Source organism: Nothoprocta perdicaria, unplaced genomic scaffold, assembly GCF_003342845.1.
Source record: "Nothoprocta perdicaria isolate Ctin4 unplaced genomic scaffold, notPer1 scaffold_44, whole genome shotgun sequence".
NCBI classification, from domain to species: domain Eukaryota; kingdom Metazoa; phylum Chordata; class Aves; order Tinamiformes; family Tinamidae; genus Nothoprocta; species Nothoprocta perdicaria.
The window spans coordinates 3,512,080-3,532,161 of record NW_020455688.1 but is presented as its reverse complement, the minus strand read 5'-3'; the positions used below and the strand labels follow the sequence as shown (position 1 = coordinate 3,532,161).

The window sequence follows — 20,082 nt, the reverse complement described above, 5'->3', positions numbered from 1 at the left end:
TCTTTTCTTTTCTTTTCTTTTCTTTTCTTTTCTTTTCTTTTCTTTTCTTTTCTTTTCTTTTCTTTTCTTTTCTTTTCTTTTCTTTTCTTTTAATGTAATTTTGGAGAAGAATCAAGATTTCCCAGGAACTTTAGTTTGTCGCGCAATATCGCAGCATTTTACATCTGAGTTTCAGGAATAATTGTCTCGATTTTGGCATTCTGATACATTTAAGCATATGTTCAAATTCCAGTCTCATTTGTCATATTATAGTCACAGAATTTCATACATAATATAAGCTATTTTATGGGCTTCTACCAATGTTCAGTCATATGGATAGTGCTGGGCCTACAGACTGCAATGAAAGACAGGCATCTGAAGCAATTTAACAGATCTCATATTCATATTGCTTAACATTGCATTTGTTTAGGATGCAAAATGGAGTTAAGGATAGAGTGAAGATAATTTATAGAGAGAATTAAATTTAAATATAATATATAAATATATATATATATACACATAAAAAATACTTACTGATACTTTTAAAGCTAGGCCAATGGAGAGAACGGCAACCTCGAAGATTCAATCGTAGTACATAAGGACGCCACTTCTGCAAAATATTTACTACTATTTTGTCCTGAACTTTATGCTTTATTGATGAAAAATTGATCTAAAAATTTAAGCAATTCATATATAATTCAGGTATTAATAACCAGTACATGGAAAATACATAACATTTAGATTATAAATATAGATTATAAAATCTAAAYACTGAATCACAGAATCTGGAAAACACAGAAGCATCTTTTTTTTTTTACATATATAAAAATGCTACAAAGCTGAGTAGCAATGCTTATATGTAGAAGAAGCTTTTGTCTACAGTCTTTACAGCCAGTGTCGTTGAGGCTACTTTTCATTGCCCATAATCGCAACTAGTCAGAAATATCTTCTGAAAAAAAAAAAGTCAGATTTGTATTTTTATTTTACTTGTTTATTTKAAGATGTATAAAATCCCGAAAATATGAAAAAAGTTCTAGTTAGCACTCCACTGATATATCAAAATATGAAGAACATGTAATCTATCATCTTAGTTTCACTGGAAAAATGTTAAATGATTAAAGCTACTGATTTGAGATATCTGATTGCTCCCTAAAAAATGCATTTTTTCTAATGTCTATCAAAAGTTCAAGGTTAAGATTTTTTTTCTTAATCTAGAAAGCAGTTTTTCTGGTTGACTACTAAGAGTTTCAAAAAGAGCMCAAAAGCCAAAATATAAATAAATGAATTTACCCTGGAAATCAGAGCCTGGTGTCCCACTCTGAAGATAGAACAGTGTAGCTCTATCAGAGCTAAGCTTAGAGCTTTTCTCAGCCTCACAGGGCACAACTCTCGTCCACTTTCTAGACCCCAAATGGATCTGCTCAGGTGAAAGAGAGGTGCCAACCACCAGGGTTCCAGGTGCCCCCACAGCGTCTGCAACCTCTTCTTCTCCTGGGGTTTTGGGTTTTAGCTACCTCAGTTGAAGATCAGCTCCAGTAGAGTGCAGCAATGTAATATCAAAGACCTGTATGAAAACAGCTCAGTTGTGAGAAAACTAAGGGCTTCCTTCCTTGGCTCAGAAGCTGCATCCAGGCCCTTGCCCTTGGGCCTCGCCTCAGCTGCGCTGCCTGTGCTGGCCCGTGGGCCTAACTGGTCATGGCTCTCTGACTGCTGACAAATGGCTTCAGGTAATAGCTCTGATACAAAGGCAGAAGTARCGTTGCTCAGGGTGTCACTGCTAGAGACAGCACCTAAGGAATGGCTTGCTTTGAGGCAGTTCCCATCAGCATGGCTGAAGGCAAGAGCAAGAATCAATGTGACAGTGCTTTTAAGTCCAAGTCAAAGACTGGCTATGTCAGGTATGGCCCTCCAGGCAGAGCACGGTGGCACAGACACCTAATGTGTACAAGAGAGGCAAGCTGAGAGAAGTGGGTGTGACACTTGTGCTCTTAGGGTACAGGAAACAACACAGTGACCTGGACACTGTCAGTGACCTAGAAATGAGCAACAACTTGAGGACTTCAGCGATATGGAAGTGAGCTGGCCTGCACCCCTYGCTCTGAGAACTGAGTCTTATAGTGCCTTTTTAGACTACAAGAACACTTGTCTGAAATGAGCCTAAGAATTTAGACATTTCTAGGCTAAATGTAGGGAGCTATAGCCAAGCCCTAGAGATTGATTCYCTTTTCAGTTATGCTGATTTTATAACAATGTACCACAGAAAACTTTATTTGAATTGCTCCCATATTTTATTAATATGAATGAGTAGAACAGGTCAAATTCTTGGACAAACAATTTGTCCTAGACCACTACAATGCTTGATGTAACCTTCCTCCTTGGTTTACTCTTTTTTTTAATGAACAAAATTGAAATAAAAGCTGGAAAGAGATTATTTTACTTACATCACTCCATATTGAACTGTTCTGAGTCAGCAGCATCCAGGTTTGACTAACTTGAGCACATCTTGCCAGATCAACTAGGTTTACATAACGAAAAATCTACTTTGAAAAAAATAGAAATGCCTTATATTAAAAACTGTTCATTAAGAATCGTTACTGCAATAAACAATACAGATTGATCTACACTAAAAAGCTATTTTCAAATTAAATATTACTTTCTCAGGACTTTAATCCACATCTTTTATATCAGAACGTCATTATCATCTTTAACAGAGATAATTAAAAGATGCTTTTGCTTAAAAGTGTGTGAATTCAAGCTGTGATAGAAAAGCAAGGGATGCTTTTCATCAGCAGTTCATTTCATCTGCATTAACATCTGTTTTGATACTTGCCCAAAAACCTCTCCTAAACCTATTTGAGAGGATACGAATTGGAACAAACCTCTGTAGATTAAGAACAGAAATATGAAATTCACATTTGAGTCACCTGTTAAGGCAGTTTTAGTAGTTTATACCTCAGAGTTCTTTTTAATGCAACTAGTGCACTTGGTCAATGATATATTAAAGACTGCATTGCAATATTGCGGTAGAAAAAATATTAAAACTATCCCAACTGTTCATCTCTGGCCGTCAAATATTCTAAAATACCCCATGTCACTAAACAACATTCTGAAAAGTAAATGATTGTGGCAGTACAGCATTTCAAAATTATACTGTAATGACAGATAATTTCAGACAGAGCAACCTGAGACCATAAAGGTAAGGAACTAAAAGAACATTTGGGAAGCTTCTTCAATAGCTCCTCTCCTGCTATTTTTATGACCAAGTGTGCCAAAGTATTTCTGCCAGTAGAATGCAAACATTTTCCATTTTTCGGCTTAGAAGCTCACTAAAATTAAATAAGGAAAAATACAATAAAAGCATTTTAATGCCTTTGCTCCCTAAGCAAGTATGTATTCAAGTACAACCATCTGAAAATGTAAGAGAGATTTAAGTTTCAAAGACTAAGCAGATATACAGAATTTTATGCAAGGCAGCAGGATTATCCACAAAAAAATCCCATATCCCTAAGCATTAGGAGAACTGAAGTACTAAACCACATGCCAAAATAAAAAAATCAAATATCAGACACAGACCTCAATGCTTAAAAGATGAAGTTGTAAGAATGAAAAAAGGAAACATCTGAAAGAAACTGTTGATGAAATCCCACTTTTTTTCCTAAATAACTATTATATAAGCAAAATTTTATGCTTATAATGTACATACTTTCCTAACTGCACAATACAGCAATGGCTGACATCCAAATATCTTTTTAAACTTTATGTGGCAGTTGGTCAAAAATAAATAAAAGACTTTCTAACGAAATCCCCTAATATACCACTGAACAGGAACATTTTAACATAATATTCATTCAGTTAAGCACTTACTAAGATATGTACCTCAACAATAAGATGTCAGAGTGAAAAGACTCAGTGTTTTACAGAACATTATTTCCATAACAGCTATTTAACATTTCGTACAACAATACATAAAACAATGTTTTTCATTATATCAGTACGTGGCATATAATTTGAAATATTATCCAGAGAAATGAATGCCTACCATGTCCAGAGATTACTCAGACTACACAGGAATAAGACAATCTTTAGTCAAATAAGTGTTGTGCTCCGAAGCAATATGCATAAAGCTTTACAAAAGTAAGGAAGTAATATCAAATTTTGTTCCACCTCTGGTAATCAGAATGGCTAAAGAGTGAAAAAAGAGTGACTGTCGTTCCGAATGTGGAGTGTGTTGATTGCCAAAGCACAGGTAATCTTGCTGATACTGAAATTTATTTTGTAATAAATGAGTTGCTAAAAGAATCAAAAAAGGGCAGATTTAATCAAACCTGCTGCTGCTTATCACTAGGAACAGGATATCCAGGTCTGCAGACAGGATATTCAGATCTACAGCCACAGTCCCTTTGTATCCTGGGGAATGGCTGCCAGGCTGCCCAGCGGAGCACTTGCCACGTGCATTAATTTCAGAAACTTGATTCATGAGAGAAGTGTCATTCTGCTCAGGCTAGAAGGTTTTCAAACATACCCAGGCTCCCAGATCATTTTAAATGCCTAACTGCATCCTGAGGAACTTCAGGATACAAGAAGAGGCTCTTGCAGAGCTGGATGACTCCTGATGGTTGTGGATCACTATGATCAGACACTAAGGTGACTCAGTAGATTCTGCCTAGCCCTGCCTAAAGAGTCTAAATCCCCCATAACTGCTACACTGCCACCACCTGGATATTGAGCAAACTCTGGCACTTACAAACATAACATATGTTGTACGCGAGACATTCAGTAATACCCTGAGGAAGATCTTGTTTGCACGAGCTGATGCCTCAAAATGACATTTTAGAAACCCACTGAAAGCCCCAAGAATTGATAGGAAAATAAGCCTCACATCACACCACTGAAATTGCCAAACGGCTGCTTTTAATTATGTCTCCTCCAAAGACGTGGCTGCAGAATGTACAAATCTCAACTTCTTGCCAAGCAATGAAGAAAGTAACTGTAGGGTACTATGCACAGAGAACCTGGCAGGAACAGCACAGGGACATTAATGTTAACTTTTGCCAATTGTATAATAYATAAAACTTATCTGAAAGAGAATGGTGGAATCCTGTGTAATTCCCTAATCCAATGCATTATTAATTTAATTYGGGGAAAATGTATTTTACGCACTGTTCTGTTAGGCTCCTGATATATATTATCCATTTGAAATAATCAAAAAAGTGGATTTTTCTGGCTGTACATTTTTATTGTGGAATCCTGYGATCTTTATTAGGACTATATTCATTTCAAAGACCATTTAGCTGGTTCAGAATGCAGCTAGGCATTTATGAGGATTTTTGAAAGCACATAAATGTGTAGTTTCTTTATAACAACAAATGCCTTCTATAAAAGCCTCATCCTTTTGAAGAYTTGCATCCCACAATGATTACAGTTGGATTAACACAGAAGAAACATCAAGGGTGGTTCTTTCAGAGTGAGGGGGCTCACGTATTCAGCTGTGACACACTGGGAAAGTCCAAAAACTACTCATAAAATGACACTGTCTTATTAGGGATGAGAACATCAGGAGGTGGCAGCACAAATCTTACTTCATTTATGCTGCTAGTCAAACAGTAACTGAATCCCTCCTGCTGTTTTATTGACATTCATTCTTCTATAGAGGGAACACAGCCCTTGGAGTGCACAGTATTTAAAGAAGAGCTTCATATTGGAGATTGTTTCTTAGCTAGTAGCAACATTTTAGTAATTAGAGGTATGATTACTACTATTAACAAGTTCAGCCCCTGGCTGAACTATTTAACAGTAGAAATTCTTTGTGGGCTGAATTAGCCTGTATTAAGAAAAGAGCATAGACTAGTTGCAAGGATGCAGCTAGCCAAAATAAACCCACCTCGCATTCATGAAGACCACAAGCATCACCAGTGGAATCCATGCAGACGGCATTCAGAATGAAAGTCAGTTTGATAAAATCTGTAAACTGTGGCCAATATTTAGCAGAGCTTTTGGATCAAAGATTCCCGTGACCTCAGTGGCATTATGCACATGCTTAAAATTGAATATATGCGTTCGGTTTTAGGCTTCACAGGATACAACCGAAATTTGAGTATGCTATGGCCCATAATATTTAAAAGAAAGTGCATATGTTTCACTGAAATGATGTTTTCATGTTTTTGTGATTTTAAACTAGAGGAGATACATTTCCACTGCAACATTTCAGCAGTATTTCCAGTGTATCCTTCAGTGGCATTTATTTTCAGTAATGGACTTTAGTTAACCTGGGCTTTACRGCTGAAGGCTCCATGACCATTAGCTAACAATCATGTCCTTTCCCTAAATGTTAYTACAAATTAAACTGTACTGATTATACAGGTATATTTACCAACCTGCATGCGAAGAGACCTAGTTGGTCAGAGTTTCTTACTTCTGTGTAGAACTACCTTCTTTTTTACAAGTCAGCATATACAGCACTCTCTAAAGCTGTAGTAGATTCCTTATTCCTTGTCTTGCTTTCTGGGTTAGCAGCTTTTACTGTCTTCCCGAGTGTCATAATCTCTGTACAGATCTCTCAATCACTGAGAAAATAAACTCCTCTCCCTGTTATTGCTTAGTTTAGCAGATCTTCTACCTGCTACCCCTTTACTCCTCTCAGGAGCTCCAAGCTCTACCTATCCTCCAGGTTCCCTAACTTCAAAATAGAAATTAGATTTTTTTCTCTGATTCTCCCTATTTTTCTTGCAGTCCTAGCTCAGAGAAACTTCTCAAAGTCAGGATGGAGCATGCAAAATATGATGATATGATCAGCTGCCCCTGGAGAAAGGAATAGCATTGCTATACTTCAAAGAATCCAGCTGTCCCAAAGTACAGCAAGCAGAAAAACAAAAATCTTCCTTTATGTTGTACAGACACAGTTTTCAAAGCAAAGTAAAATATATACTCTATATTAAATATCATATGCACAAGAAATTACTATTTTTAGAATACCAACAAACCTGCAATAAGGCTTCTTCTGGTAGATGGGAAGCTTTACATTTCACAGATTGGTAAGAAAGATTTTCACTTGAAACAAAACTACCTTCTGGACTTTTCTTTATCAAACTCTGAAATAAAAATGGCACAAGAGAAATTTGCTAAATTAACTAAATTTGGTAAAATTAACRATATATTTTCAAGCTCCCACACAGTTACACCTCTGTGAAAACTGTAACTGCCACTATCTACGAGACTGCCATCTCAGATGTCTTGCAGTATCCAAGTCTCCCCTAGAAGTAATTATTCAGCTTCTAGAGAGGATCCAGTGCAGAGCAACGAAGATGATGAAGGGACTGGAGCACCTCTYGTATGAGGAAAGACTGAGTGAGCTGGGCCTGCTTGGCCTGAAGGAGAGAAGAGTGAGAGGAGACCTGATCAATATGTCTAAGTACCTGAGGGGAGAATGTAGGGAGAAAGGGACCAAACTTTTCTGGATGGTGACCAGTGACAGGACAAGGGGCAATGGGTGCAAGTGGAAACCCAGGCAGCTCCATSTGCATGTGAGGAAGAACTTGTTTGGTGTGAGGGAGCCAGAGCCCTGGCCCAGGCTGCCCAGGGAGGCTGTGGAGTCTCCTTCTCTGGAGATCTTCCAAAGGCGCCTGGATGCYGCCCTGTGYCCCGTGCTCTGGGTGTCCCTGCTGGAGCAGGGGGTTGGACTAGATGAGCTCTAGGGGCCCCTTCCAACCTCAACCATTCTGGGATTCTGTGTGATTCTGTGGAGACTGGCATTTATGGCATTTGCAGTAGTACAGTCAAACACTTCATTTAATATTGACAGCTGTTTTTCCATAGCAATTGGAATTTCTGGAGATAATTTTTAATCATTGAGTTTACTACATTAGAAATTGCTTACCTCAAAATAGGCTTTTGTTTTCAATGAACTGCAGGCCTCTGCATGCCAAGCTTTTAAGACAGCTTTTAGAGTTATTTTGTTAAAGATCTGTTGTAGTATCCTTGTTGCCACTGAAAAACATATTTAATGTTAATTAAAGGAGCATAKTTAAGAATACGTATGTCATTTAAATGCCTTAGATGAATGATTGGGAACMAAACCACTTCTCAGTAAAGTAGCTATTCATTTTTGGTAAGGATATAAATAACAGCTTTTAATAACAGATGTAATTAAAACCTTTACAATAGGATTCCAAGCTAGAAACCAAAGCATCAATAGGGCATAATTTCATTTTATTAGAGTTACATACAAGTCATTTCTCATCTACAGCTTGATTTACCATTGCCAGGAACTTCATATGACTTGAATCTGCAAAGTGTACATAGGCATAAGTGAAATAAAATATAACTTCATGAGTTTAAAAATGTTTTGGATGGCATAGAAGGGAGTACATTCATATCATCTGAATTGGAGAGGGAAAGAATTGTAAGCAATTCAGAGGACAAAATTCAAAACGGTCTTGACAAAGCAAGACAGGGAGTTAGAAGTCATGAAAGTAAATTTAGTAAAGACAAGTACTAAGTGTTACACTTAAATGTCAAATGTACAAAAAAGCATACAGGATACAGCTTATAGCACAACAGATAAAGGTTTGCAGTTATGAAAGACAGAAGCTCCTTATTAATAAGTTAATAATAAGTAATAATTAATAAGTTTAAAAACTTATTTTAAATTAGTTTGTACTAATTAATACAAACTAAAAACCATGATTTCTGAGAGACGTTTGAAAGAATTGAGCTTTTTTAGTCTTGACCAAAAAGAGTATGCATACTGTGAATACTGTAACTATCCTTCAGCACATGAAAGGTGATACACAGGCAGTGGAAATAAAATGTTCTTGACAGCCATTCAAGGAAAGACAACAGGAAATAAATTTTCTGGAAAAAAAAACTGAAGTCATCACTTGAAATCCTTTTTCTTTGTTAACTTGTAAAAAACTACAAGCTGCAAGGAGAACTCAGAGACTTTTCTACTTTTATTCCTGGTATTTCCTACTTTTATTCCTGATTTTAAGAAAAAAGAGCTGCTTGAGTAATYAGGGCTAAATAATTCTGGGTCATGGACCAGAGCTCAGCTTGGCAAGTGTGGCATGCGGCCCTCTCCTTCAAACACAATGATTAAAATGTAAAGTTTGAAATTTAAAATGTACATCGCAGCATCACTTACCAAAGGTATTAATTTGCAATTCAACTAAACTAACTATAAATTAACATTTAAGACCTATATCAATTAATCCATTAGAATTTTCCTCTAGATAATGTAATTTTGTCTTAGAAAAATAGATATGAAGACTTACATATGTTTTTCTCTTTGTGAATCTGTGCCCAGCTGTTCCACTTCTCAATAATAATTCTTATTTTTCGGAATTTATAATGGACTGCTGCTAGAGCCATCTTTTGATCTGTCTTTTTTCTATTGTTTTTTCTCTGTAGATGATATTTTATCCATCCTCTGTATTTTAAAATACAGTGAAAAATTTAGTATGGCTCCCAGCCTGAAATAAGTAAAATTCGTAAAACTGCAATTTGCTGCAAAACACAGTAATGTTTATCAGTATAAATTCCTCAATTTATACTTTGCTGGTCTTTGCTGATTGTAGTTTCAACAAAATATACACTGGTAAATTTTTTCCTGAACAATTCGCTTTGCTCATTTTCTACATTTTCTTAAAAGTCACATTATTGATCAATAAAACCTGTTTCCATAATCACATATTCTTGCTGTTGTTGGATATACTTTAATATATGGATCTGTACTTATGGAAGAACTTTTAAATATTTATGGAAATAAATGGAAGTAATATGGAAGTAATTTTATAGTGGAAGGAAGTTATTTTATAACAAGGAAGATTCAAGTGTTAGGAAAAATATTTCTAGTAGAAAGGGTTATGAATCACTGTAATAAACTGCAGATTGTTGTGTCTCTAACACTTTTCTGATATTACTAAAATCAAGCTTGACAAATGTTCATGACAACTGACGTATCATTTGTAACACCTGGATCTCCTTTCCAAAATTATGATTCTATGATTTTTAGGAAAGATTTTTTCTAACAGAATTAAAGAGTACAGTACGATATGGTAAAAACAGCATTGCTAAATGTCTAATCTGATCTCTCCCAAAAAGAGGACCATTGAATTTTGATTACATTTTTTTTAACAAAAAAAAAGCATAAAATACTATTTCTGAGCACAAAGAAAATTGAAGAAAGATCAGAAGAGACTCCAGATCATTTAGACTTAGACTTTAGTGCGTCTCAAACTATTCTTCAGCTCTTGGGTTTACTTTTATATTCCTCACAAATAGATCTGATCGAATTACAGAAACATCAGCTGAATTTGTTCAGGCCCATAGCAGTCAGAAATTTTGAATTAACTAGGTAAAGTAAGACTGGTAAAGTAAGGTAAAAACAGACAATCTAATTTTATAATATCTTTTATTTTGTTGTTCAATGAAAATTAAAATGAATGACACAAGGATTCATTTCTTAAGGATGTTTCCTAAAATGTTCATGAGTTATATGTAAAATGCATAGTAAAATACTTACCGAAAATAAAACTTCTTTAAGTTTCTGCTGTAGAAGTCAAATGCCTTGGTACATAATTCGGTAGTCATCTAAACAAAATACTTATGGCATTAGTGCACAAAACAGTGCTGTACTATGCTGTATTAGATTTAAAAATCAAACAAAAAATGAAATCTCCTATCTTTATTTGCCATTTGGACTGGTGCAAATTAAAATATGTATTTCAGAGAGAAAATTGTTCAACTAAAATGTTCTATTTATAGTTATGATCACATTTATAGGAATCTATTAAAAAAAAACCCTAATGAATGGAAAAAAAATATGCAACTGAAACTGCATTCATATTTATATGGATTTTTTAAAATTATGACCATATTTGGAAAAGGTACCTGTTCACAACCATATGCCAACATGCCATGCCCAACCTCAATRATAGTTTTTGAAAGATGCAAGTCAACATCAACAGAAGGAAATGCAAGGTACCCTATTCCTTGTGTAAATTATATAAAAAATCCAAACATAGCAAACTTCAAATTTGATTATTCTTCACAGAAATTTACTTTCACAGCATAGAGTTAATGCAAATACTCGAAGATCTTTACCAGCTGTTCAACATCTAGTCCAAAAATGGCACTAAGGTAGGTTTCTGCAATCCTCTTCAAATTTGTCCGTAAAGAAGGATCAATACACATGTACCTTCAGAAAAGAAATTATATTAACTGTACTAACAGTACTAATATCACAAAAAWACATATTTCCTCTGTACTTAATATAGTTATATAATATTATTGTAACATTACTACTAAAGATTGACCCATATCACTTTTATTACAACTAACTATGGCTGCCGTTTTCAAATGTTTAGAAAATACAAAAACAAATGACCATATTTTATTGATACTCTGAAGCTATTTTGAAGTATTGTGTACATCAGAGGTTAACATATTTATTGTAGTATAATCTGAAAAGAAATGATCCATATTGAAACTATTTTGTTGTTCATCTTAAAAAATAGTGGTGTATCCTGATTTTGCTATAGGCTATCCAATATGTGTGTAGGCAAACAATGTTGTTTCCTTAAAAAAAAGAAAAAGGACAAACCTCAAAAGCCAAAAAAATCAAAAAGAACTATGCTYCCATGAAAAATGCAGAAATGAAAAGTATTTATCACAGAGCCAAAATTAAAAGAAAAATCAAGTAAGTCTTCAACTGGCAGGAATGGCATCGTAAGTAATGCAAAGTAAACAATAATGCCTAATTATCACAGCTCGACTGTTGGTTGTTGGCAAAACCACTGTCCTCTGTTACACATGGCAAAAAAACAAGCAAGGAGCTGATAAAACAAGGGCACAAATCTGCAGCACCCACTGAAAGGATGTTATCCATCCCCATGATGGAGCTCAGTGGATAGGGGCCCATGGAGCTCCTGAGATCTCTGCTTCTGTCAGCCAAAGAGGTTCCTCCTACTGAAAACTTCAACCAAGAGGAATGTTTGCACAGAACATGGAAACAGGATAAGGCCTTGAGTACCTGCTAAATGCACCTACACACAGGTAGTCACTGGCCAGCCCTATGAAGTCAAGTGAAAGGTTTTCCTAGCACTAACCCTGACACTGTCTATTGTATTCTCTCTTTTTTTTTCAAGTCTCTCTCTCCAGGCTTCTCCAGCCCTCATCTAAATAGAGCAGTTTTAATGCAGCACTGAACATGACAATTTTCTGACCATGAAGAGGCATCTTACAGACTTCAGTATCTCAACAGAACAGTCTCTTGCTAAAACCAAAGCAAACACTGATAGCAGATCCAATGAAATGGGATTATAAAGAAATTATATGGCATAGCATTTACATATAGAAATGAATTTAATTCATACTGAACTAAGACTTGCCATCACCCTACTATACAAAACTTGCACTCCCCCAGCAGCTTTTGCTTTCAGGCATCTCTGTTGCTACATCTATTTTCTCCTCTTCTTCCTTCCTTATACTACAGAGCTAGCAAAAGTTCTGGTCCGTATTTAAAGTTTTCTTGCACCTGAATCCAGACATCGCAATTAAACTGCAGACTTAACAAGTTTATTGCACCCACGATACCTGTGAATGCAAACTCCATCTTCTTAGTGACTCATGTCATGAGCATTGTCATTGCTCTTTGCTCCCCTCTCTGCACCAACTGAAGATCTTGTCCTGACGCTCAAGACCATCAATGGACTAGAATTTGCACCTCCAAGATTKCACATTTACAAGCATAAATTTACTTGAAATACACATGAACCATGAAATTACTCATTTATATGTGAGTGTTAACAAAAGAGGAGAAATAACTTTTGCTAGAGCTGCACCAACAGTATTGAACTTCACAAACACGTAGAACATATGGTCTGACCATATTCAGAGCTAAAGCAAAACTGCATCTTGGTTTCTGCCTAATAAACCATACACATATACTTTCTCTATTTTCTCAGGCATAGAAGAACTAGAAGCCAGTCAAGCTACTTCTTTCAACAGCAGGCACTGAGAGACTGAGAAAAATAAACTATAATGATGTATATTTATAAAAACTCAGAAAGCATTTGTAGTTTTTACTACTTCTATATGCTTTGTAAGTATATTTTGAAGACCAAAACTCACTTCCATTCACAGTTCACAAGCCAAGCACAATATACTCTAAGGTTCCAGCATAAATAAAACTAAATTCTCAGTGTCTTTTATCTCACATTGTGATTTAAGAGTGRAAGAACACACAGAGAACAGAAAATAAGTGGCAATATACCCAAGGGTAAATATACCCCTGACTGCAATGAAGTTGTAAAAGATAATAATATATAACTGATCACCACAACACTAAGGGCTTAATGGTTTTATCAAACTAAGTGGAGCATTAGGTAGAAGTCATATTCATTAAATACCCTACAGAAAAATAAAAAGAGATTCCAAAAGAAAAACATTTTCTATGGTTTTAGGAGATATTGCCTATATTGGTCTTGCTATATTTGTAACATCATAGGCTATTATAGAGAATATTAATATTTAACTTGCAGTCTACATAGTAGATGCCGTATCATTAGCATGCTTAAAAAGTATAAGTTCAGCATTATGAACTGTGTAGTACACATAAAATCATTTAAGATGTACCATAAACCAGAATTAAGTCCCTTTTCCATAATTTCTTTGATTTTTTCTTCTAAAAATATAAGTGGATCTTCTGGACGCATAACAATTACACCACAAAGCAGAGCCTGCAAAAAGAAAGAGCAAATTAGTATACTAGATATGAAACTATAAAAAGCAACTACTAGTTTCTTTTTTAAAATACTGTAAAAAAAATTGCATTTTCCCTTATCACTTGTCGTGACATTTCATTTGTATGTATCACCATATTTCAAGTAGCAGAATTAAAACCAGTGGGTTTTGGATAGTAATAAAATACATGGTGCTTATGTAGTGCTGTCTACTAAGAATTTCAGTTTTGTACTATGCATTAAATAAAAAGTATAGGGAGACTGGATAATTTTATTTAGTTAAAAAGAAGCAGAATTCAAACTGAAGAGSTTGTGAATTAAAGAGCATGTTGAGCAAAAACCCTGACCAGATATTGATTTGTAATCAATATTGAAAATGAAATGCAACTTATAAAAAGATTGCTTTTCAGCATTGGATTATTGGGCTACTTTGCACCAGCTTTGCATAACCAGGCAAGCTCTGTTTGCCATAGAGAATATTTAATCAAAACCACAAATTGGCATTGTCTGTGCTTGGTAAAAAGTATAAAATATGACTGTATCAGAGATTATCCTACACTGATGCAAAGGATATTTTCCTGAGAAAATTTTCCTATGTTGTTCTTATTTCCTCACACCTGTTATTAGGAAAATAACTTGTAAAAAAAMCCATTTTTATAATAATGTCTGAAATTTTAGATTTTCTTCCAATCTAGAAGACTGTGCATCCAGACACACTAATGTTCTCGCTCCCACAACTGCCTTTTGGTTAATCTGAGTAGGCAGAAATATTTTCCTCATTTCGTAGCACTTGCATTGATTCTGGCTTGTTATTACTATGATATACCTGTTTTATATAAATATAAAACTAAGCATTTAAATATTTAAAGCAGGAACTATCTGAGGCAATCATGTCATATTTGGTATTGTGACAGAGTAGGCAAATGCAGATCATGGGAGGCTATAACAGGGACACACAGGAAAAGAGATATTTTTGGCAAATGTTTTCAATTCACACTCCTTAAGCATCTGCAGCACTAAGCAACACACTGATTCTAACATTAGTATCCATTCAACGTTAATAAAAAAGTACTTTTCCAAATAATATATCTGCATAATTGACTACATTAATAAAATGTTATATAAATCTAACATTAATCTTTGTAATCCATGTCAAATAATACCCTACCGAATAAAATACAGGCATAAAAGGCCTTCTTCACGTGCAAGAGTTGCTAAAACCAGTCTCAAGCTTGTTCAGCTGCTCCCTCTGCTGGACTAAGCCAYTATCTGCCTGCTATACAAAAGCCAATTTTTATTATTTCAGCTTTTTTTTCTTTTTTATATGAACACAAGCAACGTTTTACCTATATATATATGTATCCAACCAAACATTGGACTGCAAAGGCTCAATTTTATTTATTGGAGAATTCTTTTTAAAAACTTGCTTGAGAAAAAGAAGTTGTAACATCTGGCTGTGCAATCCTCACCCAGGCAATCATCAGTAATACTTAGGCCAAGACTAAAACTGAAAACTGTGCCAAATCAGGGCAGATTTGCTGAAGAAATCTGAAGGAGTCCAGCCATAYTTTTTCCTCAATCTATAAATTTTACTTTTAACAGAATAACTTATTTAAAAAAAGCGTACTTACACTTCAAATATGGTATTTGCTTAGTGTTCCTAGTTAACCAAGTGCCCAATTATATAAAATATCAATAAAATTGCTACAGTGCAACTGTACCTCTAGTCACCAGGCTAGAATGAAATGTTTAAATCAATTTTCACTTGAAATTCCTCTCTTTAGCAAATCTGGAAAAGTTCATCTCTCATTTAGAGGACGCTCACAAGGGGAAAGTCTTAAACCTGGGCAGCATTCAGCCTAAAGCTCAGTAATGGGAGAACCATTTGTGCCTCCTTAGTCATGTGTGAAATAGAAAGTTATTSTCAGTATTTTTATCATACTAAAAATAATAAAAAAACCATGCTGATATCCAAAAAGCTGTTTCAACTGTTCAACATTTTCTTCAGATCACTGAGAAGACCTCGRTACACACAGCAGTAATTCTGTTACGTTGAAAGATATTTTCTAAGTCACTGGCTTCCATTTGTTTACAACAGAAAAGCTTCTCTTAGAAGACAAGGAAACATTCATGCCCTGTCTATCAGATTTTCCAATGCAAACAGTTTCAAAATCTACCCTTTTTATACTTTAGAAATCAAGTCATATACATGCAACATACTCTTTTTTTGACCAGAAATTTGAAGAGGTTGTGTATTTTCATCTTCTAACTCAAAATACTAGACAAACCAATACACTCACAAGTAATTTATTACACATCCAAGCCTAAAACTAAAACCCAATGATTACTGGTTTTTATTTATAATAATAAACCCAAACTCCAAAGCAATCTAGAATTTGTACATGCTGTTCACTGCAGTTTTGTTAACAACTTGATGTTTTCCTGCAAACTCTTGCAATATTCATTGCTTTTCTGAGAGCCCCAAATACTAAAGTCAAGAGTCTACATGTCCTGCAATACTGTTTTTCCTATAGAATCACAAGAAATGAACTATGTCAGTTCCACAAAACCTGTCTTTTGTGTGAGGCTTGGATAAAAACGCTTGGTTTTGCTGCTGATATGTTGTGACTTCTGCCTTTCCTGGTCACTGGTAATGCTCTCACTGTGTCGTTACATCTCCTTCTGCCTATTTACTGATTCATTAATCACCAGATTACAAACCCTTTGGCCATGGACCATGTTTTGGTAAATGTACAGCACTACAGCACCTAGCACACCACCATATCCTGAACAATTACTTAAATTTTCTAGGTATTATGGTGAGTATTGGAAAAAGTCTCAATATGCAAAATAAAAGGACAAAGCAAGAGATGATTTGCTATTCAAATTGTTGCTAAMAATGTTTTTTTCACTGCCTCACACTTCTAGTGCTGAAGACATGATGATCAGCAGATATTCAAGCTATACTACATCATTTTACAGTTTAAATATTTCCTAACACCTGGCTTAAATGTCAATGTGATATTATAAAGGGTAATTGAGTAGACAGGACATAGCAGTGACATAACGGTCAAAGTCTATACAAAGTGTTGGCAGGACTACAATTTACCTTTTTAGGTATATTGTTTTAAAGAGAATCTGCATAAGACTTGAGAAGGAGAAATCGGATGGGAATGAAAGAARCAGACGCAGCAGGGAATCCCAGATTTCCTGGACGTGACTCCTCTGTTTGGACCCTGTCCAAACCACAGCCTGATCATACAAGGCCAGCAGCAAATGGCCATTTTAGACTGTATCTTTACTGCTCATTTTCAACAGTATAGACATAAATGTTCAYGGGTTTGGGCTTAGCTTTTATGTTCCTTAATATCAGGACTGTTATCATCTCATTTGTCATCTCACCAAGCACTCTGTTTCTTTAGAAACCAATAAAAATGTAACAAAGAAACAAGTTAGAAGTAGGGTTATTGGTGAGCATCAATCACTAAGAAATAAAAAAAAAAAAAAGATCTTTCTTAGAGAGACAAATTTTGTAACTCRTTTCTTCCTTTAAGAAATTCTCTTTAGTCTGAACTTTAATTCTTTTAATTTTAGTTACTGATTTAAGGCTACTGCTRTTCCAAAGGTATATATGGCCTTTGCTTGGAAAAGTAAATATGAGCTAGTTTTGAAGTGCTGAATCAAGAAATGAAGCTTCTGTAGGTACAACTTATCTTTCGTTCTCCCGTGCTTAAAAAAAAAGAGCAGCGAAGAGCAGGCTTCTCAGGAGAGGTGCCGACGCGCTGCCTGCCTAGCAATGCTGCTCTGTAATTACACTAATGGGTTCAAGATTTCTTTATTAATGTTTCCATGGAAATCTGCCTGTGAGRGCTGCTTGCAAGCTGGGTCTATTTTTGTAGCTTAAAAATATCAGGATGTCTCTTAAACGTCCATTTGTGCATTGTCCACTGAGTGTGTTCATGAAACTGAAAAATGATTTTTTGAACTAGACWGAAGATAACAGAAGTAAAAAGGGAKGAAATTACAGCAATGTGAGGAAGAATCAATAACAAACCAAATGCCAACATCAAACTTTGATCGTTGCCCAGTCCTGCACAAAGTTTGTGTTTCATGAAAGCTCATCGATGATGGCACCAGGCGACACTACCTCATGMAACATATATGGTCCATATATGGTCCATATGGTCCAACATATACAGCCACCTTCACCTTTGGCAGGAATAGATTTACTGACTGTTACAGAATCACACAGAATCACAGAATGGTTGAGGTTGGAAGGGACCCCTAGAGCTCATCCAGTCCAACCCCCTGCTCCAGCAGGGACACCCAGAGCACAGGGTGGCATCCAGGCGCCTTTGGAAGATCTCCAGAGAAGGAGACTCCACAGCCTCCCTGGGCAGCCTGTACCAGGGCTCTGGCACCCTCACRCCAAACAAGTTCTTCCTCACAYGCAGATGAAACTGCCTGGGTTTCAGCTTGCACCCATTGCCCCTTGTCCTGTCACTAGCCACCATCAAGAAGAGTTTGGCCCCTTCCTCCCTACATTCCCCTCTCAGKTACTTGGACATATTAATCAGATCCCCTCTCAACCTTCCCTTATCCAAATTAAACAGGCCCAGCTCGCTTARCCTCTCCTCATATGAGAGATGCTCCAGTCCCTTCATCATCTTTGGAGCTCTCCACTGGACCCTCTCTAGGAGCTCCACGTCCCTCTTGTCCKGGGGAGCCCAGAGCTGCCCCCAATACTCCAGGTGYGGCCTCCCCAGAGCTGAGCAGAGGGGCAGGATCCCCTCCCTGCCCCTGCTGGCAACATCCTCCTGATGCAGCCAGGAGCCCATTGGCCTCCTTGGCCACGAGGGCACTGCTGCCTCGTGGGTGACTTGGTGTCAACCAGGACTCCCAGGTCCCTCTATGTGGAGCTGCTCTCCAGGAGGTCAACCCCTAATCTGTACTGATGCCTGGGGTTATTCCTCYCCTGGTGCAGGACCCTGCACTTGTCCTTGTTGACCCTCAGGAGATTCCTCTCTGCCCAACTCTCCAGCCTGTCCAGGTCCCTCTGGATGGCAGCACAGCCCTCTGGACTGTCAGTCACTTCACCCAGTTTGGTATYATCCGCAAAGTTACTCAGGGTGCCCTCTGTGCCCTCRTCCAGGTCATTGAGGAACAAGCGGAACAGCACCGGGCCCAGYACTGACCCCTGCGGGACACCACTGGCCACAGGCCTCCAACTGSACTCAGCCCCATTTATCATGGCACTGAGCTCTGCCATCCAGCCAGTTCTCAATCCATCTCAGAGAGTATCTGYGGTGATCAAAGCAGAGTATCCAGCTCCTGAACGCACTCAAATTTCCACCTGAAATCTAAAAATAAGGTATTTCTACAAGTAAGGATAAGGTAAATGGAACAGAGATGCCAAAGCACTTCACTGTTTGTCTTCACTGTGGTCACAGTTCCAGTTTAAACATGGATCCCAGTGCAGAATTTCCTCCTTCCAACTAACTTCCCATGTTCAAAGTCTTCATAAATCATTTGGAGAATGCCAGTAATAGAGAGTGAAGAGCAAAATTCCACTCAACACCCAGCACCCAGAAGCATGAGGGCCAGGAGCCCCACGGCCAGGACAAACAGGCTGCTCCTAAGGGGGAGATTCCGAAGGGGTATTTCTGAGGGGGTATTCCTGAAGGGGGGAATTCTGAGGGTTTATTCCTGTGGGTGATAGTACTGAGGGGGCACTTCCAAGGGGTGTATTTCAGAGGGAGTACTCCAGGAAGGAACATATCTAAGGGGGTGCTTTCAGTGGGGTATTCCTGAGAGGGTACTTTGGACKGGGTATTTCTGAGGGGGCACTTTTTTGGGGGAGGGGGTATTCCTGAGGGGAGGATACTCCTTAGCGGGGTATTCCTGAAGGGCATTTCTAAGGGGTTATTCCTGAGGGGGCTTATTTTGAGAGGGGTCGTTCTGAGGGTGGTCCTGGGGGGTACTTCTGAGGGGGGTATTTCAAGGGTGTACTCCTGAGGAGGRCATTTCTGAGGTGGTACTTTTGAGGGGGTAATTCCTGAAGTCAGGGGGTTACTTTTTAGGGGGAATATTGGTGAGAGGGCATATTCCTGGGAGGTGGAAGGGGTATTCCTGAAGTTTCCCTGAGGAATACCGGGGCGGGGAGGGGAACCTCCCCGCTCCCTGCAGGCGGCGGGCTCGGCGGGCTGGGCAGGCAGTGCTGGTGCCGGTGCCGGTACCTCGTAGATGCCGAGGAGGTTGTGGCGCCTGAAGTAGCCGCGCAGCTCGGGGCCCGCGTCCCGCAGGGACGACATGGCGGCGGCGGCGGCCGCGGTCGCCCGGCAACGCGCGGGCCCGGCCGGGGCCG

The 20,082-nt window shown here is 37.5% G+C and overlaps 1 protein-coding gene across 1 annotated transcript in view; it reads right to left on the bottom strand.

Annotated features, from left to right (window-relative positions):
* FBXL13 (F-box and leucine rich repeat protein 13) overlaps positions 1-13,692 on the bottom strand; it is a 69,093-nt gene extending 55,401 nt beyond the window's left edge. The window contains exons 1-8 of the mRNA XM_026046426.1: positions 13,612-13,692; positions 11,080-11,173; positions 10,499-10,566; positions 9,249-9,403; positions 7,853-7,962; positions 6,960-7,067; positions 2,421-2,516; positions 514-649 (exon numbers count right to left, since the gene is read on the bottom strand). Of these exons, the coding sequence (XP_025902211.1) occupies positions 514-649; positions 2,421-2,516; positions 6,960-7,067; positions 7,853-7,962; positions 9,249-9,403; positions 10,499-10,566; positions 11,080-11,173; positions 13,612-13,691 (847 nt within the window). The 5' untranslated portion in view covers position 13,692. The remainder of the gene's footprint in view (positions 1-513; positions 650-2,420; positions 2,517-6,959; positions 7,068-7,852; positions 7,963-9,248; positions 9,404-10,498; positions 10,567-11,079; positions 11,174-13,611) is intronic.
* Between the last annotated feature and the right edge of the window lie 6,390 nt (positions 13,693-20,082).